Raw genomic sequence first — 14,343 nt, forward strand, 5'->3', positions numbered from 1 at the left:
ATAAAGAATCGTGACGATTGGAAGAACGGTTTACCAATAGCCAACTCTCTCTATATTTCGTCTTTTTCTTCAGCGTTTGTTTCCCCTGCTGGCGAGATCCGCTACATGGATTCATTGTCTCCATTTAGTTCTGTCCTGGTCCAAGTCAGGGTGGAGGCATACTTTTCAGATTTTTGCGAAAGGTATCGGCCCATCGCTGTTTTGGTCGTTCTTTTGGTCTTCTACCGGCGACTTCTAACATGTAACCCGTCTTCGCGATAGTGTCGGCGTCTGCCCTTAGTAAATCTCCAAACTATCGTAGACGAATCCCGCGCATTTTTTCTTGAATCGGTGCAACGCCAAATCTCTCCCTGATGGATTCATTAGAGATGCGAACCAGTTTAGTTACCCCAGCTGTCCATCTCAGCATCTTAGTCTCCAACATTCGCAACCATACAGTGCAACAGGTCGTATAACAGAAGGATAAATTTTTTAATGAGTTTTTATTTGAGACTGTATTTTAATCTCCGGCCGGTTGCTGTTCACCATTTCATCCAAGCTGCAGATATCCTTGCGATGATCTCTTCGACAAGTCGGCCATCATCAGTGATCGTGGAGCCAAGATACTTGAATCTTGTCACTCGTGGCAGATCCTCACCATCTACCTGAAGGGTTCCGATTGCTTGTGGACCTGGCGTCATATAAGTTTGGTTTTTTATTTAGGCGCAGGCCGTATTGCGCCAGCAGATCGCTCAATTCTTGGGTTTGCCATTGCAGATCAAACTGGGTCTCAGAGGCCAACATGACATCGTCTTCGTAGAGAACCGTCCATGGCAGACAACGGTGAAGGTCTGACGTTACAGTGTTCATCACTAGAATGAACTAGAGCGATGACACCGATAAAGCACCTGAACCCAGCTGGGTATTCTGGTATGCCATGCTCTCGCAATGCTAGCCATATGTGGGCATGCGGTTCGCGATCAAAGGCCTTCTCAAGGTCCACGAAAGCTGGATGGATCGGCTTGTTGTTCTCACGAAGCTTGTCAACCAAGAGCTGTGCAGCACAGATTACATCAGTTTGCCACAATTCTTCAAAAATCCAGCTTGGTTTCTGGACAGCTCAACGATCTCACATACCCTTTTATCAAGAACCCGTTCGAAAACCTTCATTGCGTGACACAAAAGTCGGATCGGACGGTAATTAGCATATTCAGCTGGACCCCCTTTCTTTTTGAAGATGGGTACGGTGATTCTCCATTGCCAATCGCTCGGTGTTCGACCCTCTTTAATGAACTGCTTGAAGAGTCGTGCTAACCACTCTGCCGCATCCCACTGTTGAGAGCAACAGAGTTCGGCTGGAAGATGGTCTGGGCCAGTAGCTTTCCCCGGCTTTATTTCTTTTAAAGCAGTCTTGACTTCTCCGATATCAATGTCTGTGACAGGTCCTTAAACAGCAGCAGTAACTGTGATTGATGGATGGGGAAATTCCTCAGTTGAGACCCTCTCGAAGTAGCTACGCCAGCGCTCTCTTGCCTTCTTCCAATCAAGCAATAAGTTTCCAGTTTCATCGTTGATGCCATAGAAGCGCTGGATGTCTTGTGTTTTGCGACACCTCACTTTGGTGAGTCAGTATAATTCCCGCTCGCCCGGACGCGTGTCTACTTTTGCATACAGATTTGCAAAATGTATTACTCGCGCCAACTTTTAGTGTTACTTCTTTGAACGGCAGTGAGGAGTAAGGAGGGAGCTAGCCCGGTTCCGTAATACTGCCAACCGAATGGAGATGAAGTCTGAATAGAATCGATAGTATTATCGATCGATAGGGATTTTCTAAACCTTTATTATCTTAAGCCAACAAGTGTGTCACACACATATAACATTTCTCGATGCGAATCTTGTTCCTAGTATGAATTCTATATTTTGGCTTTGCTGTGTAAATAACGACAGTACTAGTACGTAAAGCGCACGCCAGATGCCACACGGCGATTCATAGTTGTGTTCAAAGGTTGCCAATACGAATCTCGAAGATTGCCGAGGTCTACCGATTCAGTACTAGGGAGTGCAGGTATCACAAAACTTTCGCGAGTAATACTGTTTTTGTTGTAGCTATGATCTTCTTTGCATCACTACGGGCTAACTTGCAACATTCCAACGAGACGGTGTCTTGTCGGCAAGAAACTCATGGTAAAGCCGCTTCTTCTTTCGTACTGCATTTCTGACCTCATCACTTCAGACCCATGTATGTTTGTCAATTTTTCGCCGTCGTGGTTTTGTTGATCCAAGAACACTACATGCGGTGTCATGAGCAGGCTTCTTCAGTTTGATCCAACTCGCTTCGACTGTAGTAATCGGTGGTAATGCTATTCGTGTGACGACATCGGCCTCTTTTTCCTTGAAATGTCACCATTTGATTCTCGCTGGTCCTGTACGAAAGGCGTGTTCGGGATTCGGCGATTTGATAAGCAACTTGCAGATGACTGGTCAATGTTGCACCGCGACGGTCTCGGCGCCTGACTAGGATGTAATCGATCTGCGTTGCCCTTGTGCCGCTGTAATATTAATTAAATCTGAATCACGCTTTTTGAACCAGGTGTTAGTGATGACCAGGTCATGGGCTTCTGCATAATCGGGGCTTCGTTGGCAAGCATCGCTCTTTCCCCCAAAACCATAACCACTGTGGGGTGCATGATTTTCCTTTCTGTCACCGGCATGTTCGTTTAGATCACCGGCGATATTGAGGTAGTCTTCTAGGGGTACTTAGGCCGTCTTCTCTTCAAGCATCTCAAGAAGGCATCCTCTGTTACTCCGGGCCAACATGTTTGTGGGGTGTATGCACTGAAAAAACGTACTTTCCTTCCATCTGCGATGGAGATAATCTTCATCGGACGGTCATCATACCGCTGTACATCAGAGATTCAGCAGTCAAACTTTGCTGACACAACAATACCAATGCCACTGGTTGTTCCACGGGCGCCACTGTATATCACCTTGTATCTGCATCCGATGTCGTAGGACGTCTGTCCACTCTAACGTGTATCCTGCGCCGCACAGGCATCGATCTGTCTCCTTTCGAGAGCCTTTGACAGTTCGCTATACCGCCCAGACATGGTACCGACGGTGAGTGAAGCAAGACGGGTTGTGTGGACTAGCTTGTTAAGCCGCCTATACTAATATGTACAATAGTTTTAGAAAAACATTATAGTTCTGTGTCTGAATCACGCTGCTCTCGTAACAGTCTCGGGCCCCTATGGACAGTTACAAATTAGTTTACTATTAGACTTTATTTTGAAATATTTTGTAACTGGATTGAAATACAAAGTAACGTTTCTATTTTTTGTCTTTACATTTTTATAACTTTACTGTACTCATCTTTGATTCTAAAGAAACTGGACCATGCAGTGTACTCTCTGGGATTCAAAGGCACTGATACCCATAGATGAAACATTCGATGCTGAAGAGGCCGAGTTCACAGTCTGTCTTGAGTCATAATATTTCATAGGTAGTATAAGTTTCCGTTTCGAAAATGAACCTTTTGCGGAAGAAACAGCAACAGGAATAATTAAGTGTAAATGTTTATATTTTGGTACCAATGTCACTGTTTGGCGCAGATATTTGTGAGAGAGGGTGCCGCTAATATTACGAGAGACAGCTGTCTTAGACTCAACACGATAACAATAATTTGTCCGGCTCCTAGACTGAATATTCAGCATAGTGGTTTTTGGTTCAAAGGGCCGTGTTCGATTCCCGATCGGGTCGGACAATTTAATCTTATATGGTCAATTTCCTTGGCTCAGGGACTGGATATTTGTGCTGTCCCCAACATTCCTACAATCCGTACATCACATACAACACTGTCCTCCACCACAATAATACGCAGTGTCCTATACATGGCAGATGCTACCCACCATCGTCAGAGAATTTGCCTTTACAAGGGCTGAATCATTAGCAATAGCCAGACTAAATTATTATTAATATTATTATTACTAACAACAATTTGCAGGCAGATGCAACCATCCGTCAATTAGGTACTCTAAATACCTACTGTAAAATCAGTATTTTTTTTTTTTGGCCCATTCAACAAACGCATCACGATGGCACCTTTCCCGTGCACAGTTGAAGTAATTTTTATTCATTTATTAACTTTTTCTGGGGAAGTCTGCGGGCCCGCGTGCTTTGCAGGCCCTAACGTTACGAACCGGTTCCTTTAGTATAGAAGTACAACTGAGTTTGGGCTTACCTGTATGGTGAGTGTGCGGGCCATCTTGTCAGTGGCGATGTGGATCTCAAGAGGGCGCGAGGCGGCGCCTTCAACGAGCGGCTCTTCTCCCTGAGCTAGTGTCAAGTAGCGGAGCTTCTCCAGAGCGTCGCTCGCGTTCGAGATGAGCTCACGCACGAACACCTGCAATGAGACAAAATACAACTACTTGAAGAAGCACTTCCTTCACAGACAAAATCACGTAGACTACGTAGTTTCCGAGCTCGTTGCCACCATGTCGCAAAGAAGCTGCCGATGGTATTACTGAAAACTTAAGAATACCTATGTTAATTTTCTACATGTGCTGTTGATGTAAATTTAGATTGTTTTTGTTAAGGGTCACGAATACTCGTGATGGATAATAAAAACTCTGCAGCTCCACTATTCTGAAGTTTTGTGGAAGTGGGTATCACACCGTGATTCAGGACTTAAATTGAGTTCCGAACAGACAACGAAAGTAGTCCACAATAGAGCTGACCCATATACGACGGCAGTGTTCAACAAACAAGCAGGCAAGCACTCTGAAAGGAATGTCTTCAATATCATACATTTCACACAATAAGAATAAAATATTGTCATCTTCCCTGATTGAGCGAGGGAAGTGGGCAGTGTCCCTAGGAATATACGCACGCCACCGATGAGCTGATGAGCTAAGGAGAAATCTAGCAATCTACGGCAAAGCTCGTGCATCAACATCGGGAAACTACTCAGGAATTGTCCAGTATGCTAAGAGGTGACGGTTCGCTCTCTAAAGAGACCGTAACACACAAAGCTTCTGTTAATATTAACTGTTGTCTACAGCTGCTGGATAGTCGACGTGACCGAAAGCACTCTAACACCGCCAAAAAATACAGCTAATTTCGCTGTCATGCTACATTTTTAAAATTAAAAACATTTAAGCTCTTAAAGTCTTTATGCCTTTCAATCATAAAATTACCAGCGTTTCGCCCCAGTGTAGCAGTGGGCTTATCAGTTGGAATGCTACACCCTTCCAAGACGCTGGCGCTAGTTCTTTACTTGGAATGGTGTAGCGTTCCAACTGATGACCCCACTACTACACTGGGGCGAAACGCTGGTAATTTCACGATTGAAAAGGCCTAAAGACTTACAGAGCTTAAATGCTTTTAACATTTGCAATCGATGAAATTAAATTATGGTTTCCTTCCAGGAAACTAATTTTTTGATTTTTAAAATTGTTTCGAATGTTCTAACACAGACATAGCGAACTGGGCCACAGCCGAGGCCAGACTGCTCTACTGCAACTGTCTTGATATGCAGCTCCCGTAGCACGCGCAATACAGTGAACAGAGGTTTTCTGTTATGAAGGGGCCAGCATATCAGTGCCAAGAAAACCTCACCGACAACAAAGGAGGAGTCTTAGAATTTGTATGTCCTTCAACATACAAACAAACATTCAAAGAATTGTGAAGTAAAAACAATCGAAATAAACTGAGTAAAATACAATACATACTGCGGAAAAGTTAGTTTCGTGCTTGCTATTTGATTTATTTATTTTTATAAGGTGTGTTTATTAATTTCTATTTGCCTACCGTACGTTCTTTATTACGTAACACAGAAAAAAAGTAAAATCTTACATATTTGTAACTGCCGAAGGTCTATTTATTATTAAGGGGAAGATAAATTATTGTCAAATATTGTCTTGCGAATGTACGATAAATGAAATATTTGAGTTACTGATGTATGGTCACCATAATTTCACTTCTGAAACATGTACATTTATACCCAAGTTCTCCCCTTTCCATCTCGCTCTCCAAAAGAATCTATATAAATAAAATCGTAACGACTGTGTATCCGTACACTGACTAATTTGGCGAATTTTTCGTACAACTATCCGTTTCAGGTGTAATAATGATCATCTGCATATTTGTTAGCTTTAGTTTCCTGAATGTCCTCATTTTTAACCCCCCCCCCCCCAAAGCAAAATTGAGGCACAATCTGCTAGATGAGCTAGAAAATTTAAATTTGACAAAATTATATATCTTAGCCTGTAATCGACGGAAAGCATCCAAGATCTTTAAATACTTCATTTTTTATCCCCGAAAAATATCAGAATATCGAGACAATTTTAACGTCAGTGCAGACCTCAGTTTCGAGGTATTTCGCGCCTAAACCATACGTCGTATCACAAAACGGCTGGCACAATCTGAGTTCAATTTAGAGTGATCTACAACTTTGATCCTATGACGTTTCGTCGTATCTCTATTTTTTATTTGTTAGAAACGATCCTGGCTCAGTCCGGTGGTATTTGAAGGTGCTCAAATACGTCAGCCTCGTGTCGGTAGATTTACTGGCACGTAAAAGAACTCCTGCGGGACTAAAGTCCGGCACATCGGCGTCTCCGAAAACCGCAAAAGAGTAGTTAGTGGGACGTAAAGCAAGTAACATTATTATTATTATTTGTTAGAAATGTCTCTATTTCTCGATTATACCTACATTTCGCTCTTTGTATACGTATAATTCGCAGTTCGAATCACTTATATGAAAGAATCATCTCATTCCACACGAATATTGGCCCACCCAGCATCCACACGTGAGCCAAATTCCATGTTTGTAGCTGTCACATTAGTACCCAAAAGTAATGCACTGTGAGGAAACCTTATCCAAATTTCACCCTATTCAACGTTTCTAACTCAATTTTACCCATAAATAAATGAGACGGGAGAAAATATCTTGAGACCAGCCGTTTAGACCGCTAAATGAAGCGTCTTATGGTACAATCCGTTTGTTGATATGAAGTATCGTTTAGAACCAGTTCATCCGTAAATAAAGGTTTGCAATATTGTAAACATGCATATACTTCGTATGTCGATATATATATTTATTGAAGTCTATTTGTAGAGATGTAGAAAGGGTGTGTTTCCCATTATAATGAATCTTTTACATCGATAGTGACTCTCCGCAGGACGGCGTCTGCTATTGCAATCATTACTTCCCACATCGACTTTGACTGGCAGTAGGAATGGGATCCTTCTACAACTCCTTAACTAGCATTAGTAAGGAGGGACTACCATTGTAATGAATAATTCCCTTTTCGATTTGACTTGGCAGAAGTCAAGGGAGCATGCAATTTTGTTCAAAATTCCCCTAACCGATTGTGTTCGGAAGTAGGCATGTGTGTACGCCATTATAAACAAATGTATCCATCTAAAATGTGACTGTCATTAGGCATAGTGGCCTTGCTATTATAATGGAAACTCACCAACTCGGTGTGACAGTATTTAAGAAAAGGGGCCTGTCATAATGATAACAGCACAACTCAATTTTGACTGGCAGGAGGGAAGGTGGCTGCTTATTATAATACAAACTTCTCAACTGTAATGTCTGGAAGGAGGAAAGGGCACCTGCCACTGTAACGAAAACTCCCCAAATCGATAGTGACCACGCAGTAGGTAATGGGACCCAGTAAACATCGGGACACAAAAAAACAAGCTTGAAATTCCATGCTTAGCCTTCGCGGATGACCTGGCCCTTTTGTCCAGCGATGAAGTCACAACAATAAAGCAAGTTGAAATTCTCCAAGAATGTGCCAGAAAGGTCGGACTTCATATCTCCTTCCAGAAAACTGAATTTTTCTGTGCAAAACTAGGCATCCATAGTCTCAATACAAAATACGGACAAATCAACAGAGTCCCTCACTTCAAATACCTGGGCGAAATCCTCGAACCAACCGGACAAGAGAAAATAGCCCAAAACAACCGTGCCCAAAAACTCAGAAGAGCTTATGGGAGAACAAGAGAAATCTACAACAAAAAATGTATGTCTCTCCACGTTAAGATTAAACATTACAATACTGTAATCAAACCGGAGGCTTTATATGCAGGGGAAACTCTAACGCTTCATAGAAAGGGCGAACTGGAAAATATCCTAAAAGAAGAGCGAAAAATCATGAGGAAAATTTTAGGACCAAGACACACGGGAGAAGGGTACCGCCTCCAAACCCGGAAATCCACAGAAAAATTATCTAATATTGCGGCAGACCTCAGGAAAAAAAGGCTAAAATTTTATGGACATGTTAAGAGGCTTCCAGAAACTAGACTAACCCACCAAGTTCTTGAAAGAGTTGACAAACTGAAGAATTTTCCTTGGATACAACAAACAAAAGCAGACATGAAGAACGCACAAATTCTCTGTGAAGACATTTTGAATCGAAATATACCGAAAGAAAATTGACAATTGGGAAGTTACTCCAGAGAATGAAGTACCAAAAAGAGCAGGTACCAAGTGGACGGAAGAAAGGAAAAGGATCTTTAGTCAACAGATGAAAGCATCCTGGATCCTCCGCAAACGAAATCATAAATAAAGCTTCGTGTGTTCCGAAAGGGACCATTCACGCATAATGATAATAATAATAATAATAATAATAATAATAATAATAATAATAATAATAATAATAATAATAATAATAATAATAATGTCGCCATAAGACCTATCTGTGTCGGCGCGACGTAAAGCCCGTAGCAAAAAATAATAATAATAATAATAATAATAATAATAATAATAATAATAATAATAATAATAATAATAATGATGTAACAAAAATCAATGTTCAGGAAAGCAAAACTAAGGCATAATACAAACCTGAAACATGATATGCATCGGAAACCTTCATCATGGGTGGCAAATCATTAATCAAAGACATAAACGAGCAAGAAAGGAAAACCCTACGGAAAATAGTCGGCCTAGTTTGCAGGAATTTTCACGAAATATACCGTCATGCCGAAAAAATCTCACACATCTTCAGAAAAAGGCGACTGAAATTTGATGGGCATATTCTCGGAATGAGCGAGGATGGAATGACTAAAAGAATTTTCAACCTTAACCTTTAATTAAGAACCCAGAGTAACTAACTGGCTTAGGGAAATTGAAACACCCCTCCAGGAAATCAACACATTTCGAGTTAACGCCGTATAGGCGATCTGTGCGTCTGTGAGGATGGAGCCCAACCTTTGATGAATTCTAATGTTTAAGACGGCGCAAACACCCAGCCCCCGAGCCATTGGCATTAACCAATGAAGGTTAATATTCCCAATCCAGATTAAACCCCTTAGCCACGGAACCGGACCACGTAATTATATACCGGGTGGTACAGCTGCCCCTACTTTTTGCCGGACATATGCAAACAGCTGGGAATTAAATATCTCTTTAGTCCTCTTTTGCACATCTTACAGCAATTTTATGCGCAGTTAACCCGACATAGGCTTCCCCGCACAATGAAAAAACGGTACAAGAGGCAGTAAGTGAGGCCCATCTCAAAAGCACTGTACCATTTTATGTAGAGCGGAGTCCAATACTCCAGCCATTTCTACGAAATGCTACTGTACTGTACAAACCATAGCCACTCTTTTTGCTGTCGGTAGAGAACTGCGCACCTGATTGGTTCAAGAGGCCATTTTCTTTTGACAGAAAAGGGTGGTCACAGTATCACAGAAAACGTGATAGGTTAGGACCAATTACAGACATATCCATTCACCGCCATTTTGTATAGTCTCATCACATCGAAATTGATAGAAACGTGTTCTTCACAGTATTGTATAATCTATGGCATGCAAATGCTGTACAGCAGATGCCATACCTTACGCCATGTAATTATTGCCATTACAGCGTTCAATAAAGTCATACAACTGGACCATAAGGCTGTAATACAGAACTTTACAGTACAAAGCGAGAACTTTCGCTCTCCTGGTAAATGGAAATGAAATGGCGTATGGCTTTTAGTGACGGGAGTGTCCGAGGACAAGTTCGGTTCGCCAGATGCAGGTCTTTTGATTTGACTCCATAGGCGACCTGCGCGTCATGATGATAGTGGTGAAGACGACACATACACCCAGCCCCCCGCCAGCGAAGTTAACCAATTATGGTTAAAATTCCCGACCCTGCCGAGAATCGAACCCGGGACCGCTGTGACCAAAGCACGCTAACCATTCAGTCATGGAGCCGGACTCCTCGTAAGAGTTGTAAGAGCTAAACACTCACGCCAAAAGTAGCTGCGCGGAATTAGGAATGTTAGATCCACTTGGATAAGCTACACGGAGCAGTGAAGGTTCGAAATCTCACTGAGTCATGCCATTTTTTTATTTTATTTTTAACTTTTCATTTCGTACTCTTCCAGGCATCCTTTATGAAGACTTGACTTTTCTGAAATCTCAGATATTCTTCTAAGGAAGTTATAATAAACAGACATAATAATTATCGCCACGTAAGCACCGAATACGGACAAATTCATTGTAAATACCACCTTAAACATTATGCTGGGCTCGTTTAAGCTAGTAATAGGTACATACTTTACGGGTAGGGAATGGTTGCAACTATCTGGGCTTAAAAGAGACATGACTCTTTAGCATACTGTGGTGTTTGAAGTAAGGTAAACCTGTCTGCATATTCAAGTTAAGAACTAGTAACATACAAGATCAGTTTCGGAGCGATAGCGTACATTTTTTCATTAGTACAGAGATACGAGACCTACTCTTCGTCACCTGGAGTGGGTACATGGTACTAAACGCAGCCAACGTGTGATTTTTTCAACGGATTCACAGTTGGAATCTAGCTACGAAATTTTCATTTTTATACTCTTAAAGGCATTCGTAATTAAGGTTTAACTTCCTTAAGTCTCAAAACTCACTTTTCAACTGCAAAAAGAAAGCACACATCAGAAAGGAATAATAACATTCGACTTTCATATGGCAAATGGCTACAACGAATGAAGCGCACTGCATTTATTGTCAGCATTATGGTACACCCATTCAACCAAGCAACTGCGCACGTTCGACTCGAAGAACGAATGGACTTGACACGTACGGCACAAAAAACAGCACATAGTAACCTTTACAGCAAAGTGCAGGGTTCCACCTCATACATTGCAGCAAGCAAGAATGACTCGCCTCTACCGTGCTCAGCTATACATTAACGAAGGAGGTGGTAATTTTGAACATTTGCTTCATTAATCGAATGGCCATACACAAGCCTATTGCACCTCTGTCGATAACAGCTTACTTTACTGCAAATAGCTCTTTTAAGAGCTACTTAGAAACGAACATAAACAGTACCTGCAACATGAGAACTAATCATGATTTACTGTAGATTTGTCTTCAACAACGCGACTCACACGAACATTTAACAACGAAATAAAAAGAATTCGCCCTATATCGAACACGAACCTCCGAGCACCTCTTTCCTCCTCTAACTTCAAGCACGCTCGGCTATGACGAGCTGTCGTCTGCCACTACTTCTACTTCTAATCATTCAGCCATCATATTCTCTGATCATGAAGTCTCCGTGATACATAATTTTCACGATTCTTTACCACCATTCGGTACTTCATCGTTAATGCTGATTTCCTTGACACGAATAAACTAATTACAGAAAGCGTAATAAGACCAGACATCCCTGTGAGTAGCCAAGGTTAATGTTTTTAGGTTAAACTATAATCTGCGGGTTGCATAAAACTGAGTCAATAGGGGCAGCTGAACCACTCGGTACAGTATGCACACATGATGGTATGTGAATACAGCAATATCATACTTCTAACATTTGCTGTCTAATTTATTACCATCCCATGATAGCGACTCACGTAACTGAGTGTCTCCATTAGCACACGTTATTTACCATTCGCGCTAATCAGACTACCGCAGTATGCCCGTAATATAGACCCATATAATGAAATAGTGTCTACTTGAATGTACGAGACTGTATAGTAGAACTTACATCTAGCACTTGTTGCACTAAACAGCTACATTTTATAGATGGGCTGTTTTTTCTTTCCATTACGTCGCACCGACACAGATAGGTCTTATGGCGACGTTGGGATAGGAAAGGGCTGGGACTGGGAAGGAAGCGGCCATGGACTTCAATCAATCAATCAATCAATCAATCAATCAATCAATCAATCAATCAATCAATCAATCAATCAATAAATAAATAAATAAATCAATCAAATAATTCTGAATCAGCGTCAGTGCTACCCTTTCAATCAATAATGATCTGCATTTAGGGCAGTCGCCCAGGTGACAGATTCCCTATCTGTTGCTTTCCTAGCCTTTTCCTAAATGATTTCAAAGAAATTGGAAATTTATTGAACATCTCCCTTGGTAAGTTATTCCAATCCCTAACTCCCCTTCCCATAAATGAATATTTTCCCCAGTTTGTCCTCTTGAATTCCAACTTTATCTTCATATTGTGATCTTTCCTACTTTTATAAACGCCATTCAAACTTATTCGTCTACTAATGTCATTCCACGCCATCTCTCCGCTGACAGCTCGGAACATACCACTTAGTCGAGCAGCTCTTCTTCTTTCTCTCAATTCCTCCCAACCCAAACATTGCAACATTTTTGTAACGCTACTCTTTTGTCGGAAATCACCCACAACAAATCGAGCTGCCTTTCTTTGGATTTCTTCCAGTTCTTGAATCAGGTAATCCTGGTGAGGGTCCCATACACTGGAACCATACTCTAGTTGGGGTCTTACCAGAGACTTATATGCACTCTCCTTTACATCCTTACTACAACCCCTAAGCATCCTCATAACCATGTGCAGAGATCTGTACCCTTTATTTACAATCCCATTAATGTGATTACCCCAATGAAGATCTTTCCTTATATTAACACCTAGCTTACAATGATCCCCAAAAGGAACTTTCACCCCATCAACGCAGTAATTAAAACTGAGAGGACTTTTCCTATTTGTGAAACTCACAACCTGACTTTTAACCCCGTTTATCAACATACCATTGCCTGCTGTCCATCTCACAACATTTTCGAGGTCACGTTGCAGTTGCTCACAATCTTGTAACTTATTTATCACTCTATAGAGAATAACATCACCCGCAAAAAGCCTTACCTCCGATTCCACTCCTTTACTCATATCATTTGGAAACCACTGAAAACCATCTTCACGGCTGCCGACAGTGGGGTTCGAACCCACTATCTCCCGGATGCAAGCTAACAGGTGCGCGCCCCTAACCGCACGGCCAACTCGCCCGGTGATTGAATGTTTCGTCAAGAATATTGTACATTCGCTGTACTAATGTTGCATTTACAACTGTCTCAACCAAAGAGACGATGAGTGACTGTTACAAGAGGTAGGTAGTGAGGTAAGACAGTTTAGAAGAATGGAATAAAATAGAAGGGTGTATGGCTTTTAGTGCCGGGATGTGTCCAAGGACTTCGGCTCGCCAGGTGCAGGTCTTTTGATTTGACGCCCGTAGGTGACCAGCGCGTCGTGATGAGGATGAAATGATGATGAATGCGACGCATACACCCAGTCCCCGTGCTAGGGTAATTAACCAATTATGGTTAAAATTCCCGAACCTGCAAGGAATCGAACCCGGGACCCCTGTGACTAAAGGCCAGCACGCTAACTATTTAGCCATAGAGCCGGACGAATGATAACTTGATTAACACTACACGGGTGAGCACTCTTAAATAGTGATCTAACACCCCACGTGAGCCTACAGGAAAATACTTGGCGACAAAACATGACGACCTCAGTTCCTGGAAGCGAGCTGGAAGCCAGCAGTCAATCACACCCTGCACCCTACTGAGTTAACGAGTTTTAAGTGATCCTCGTTTAGTGTGGAGATGTTGCCAAGCCACTTTCTTCCACACACTCTTCAGTCTGTACCCTTTCTTCGTGTTGAATGCAGTAGACGAACTCCGACTACAGTAAAACTGAAAATCCACAGCCTGTTTCCAATCATTCGATCAGATCAGGAATTGAATGAATGAAGCCCCCATCTAGCGGCGAGGATAGGAACTGTTCCGGCTGCCGAAGCCTGTCGCACTCCTATGGGGCAAGGATTAATGAATGCCAGATGAAACAAAATGATATTGGAGAGAGTTGCTGGAATGAAAGATGAGTGAGTACCGGAGTACCCGGAGAGAAAATTGTCCAACCTACGCTTTCTCCAACACAAATCTCACACATGCTTACTATATATCCATACTAGCTGATGTACCCGTGCTTTGCTACGGGATTCTCAGAAAGACTGACTTTAAATTTTTCCTAACTTAAGTCAATATAGGTCATTACAAAAACGTCAGTAGGAAAGTAGCGATTAAAAGCAATGTTATCATACGAAATACTCGATCAAA

The 14,343-nt window shown here is 41.9% G+C and overlaps 1 protein-coding gene across 1 annotated transcript in view; it reads right to left on the minus strand.

The window, feature by feature from the left end:
- The window catches only part of Trap1 (TNF receptor associated protein 1), a 550,461-nt gene that overhangs the window by 197,226 nt on the left and 338,892 nt on the right, over positions 1–14,343 (minus strand). Inside the window, exon 4 of the mRNA XM_067144122.2 lies at positions 4,217–4,378. Within this exon, the coding sequence (XP_067000223.1) occupies positions 4,217–4,378 (162 nt within the window). The remainder of the gene's footprint in view (positions 1–4,216; positions 4,379–14,343) is intronic.

This window comes from Anabrus simplex, chromosome 3 (assembly GCF_040414725.1).
Source record: "Anabrus simplex isolate iqAnaSimp1 chromosome 3, ASM4041472v1, whole genome shotgun sequence".
Lineage (NCBI taxonomy): Eukaryota > Metazoa > Arthropoda > Insecta > Orthoptera > Tettigoniidae > Anabrus > Anabrus simplex.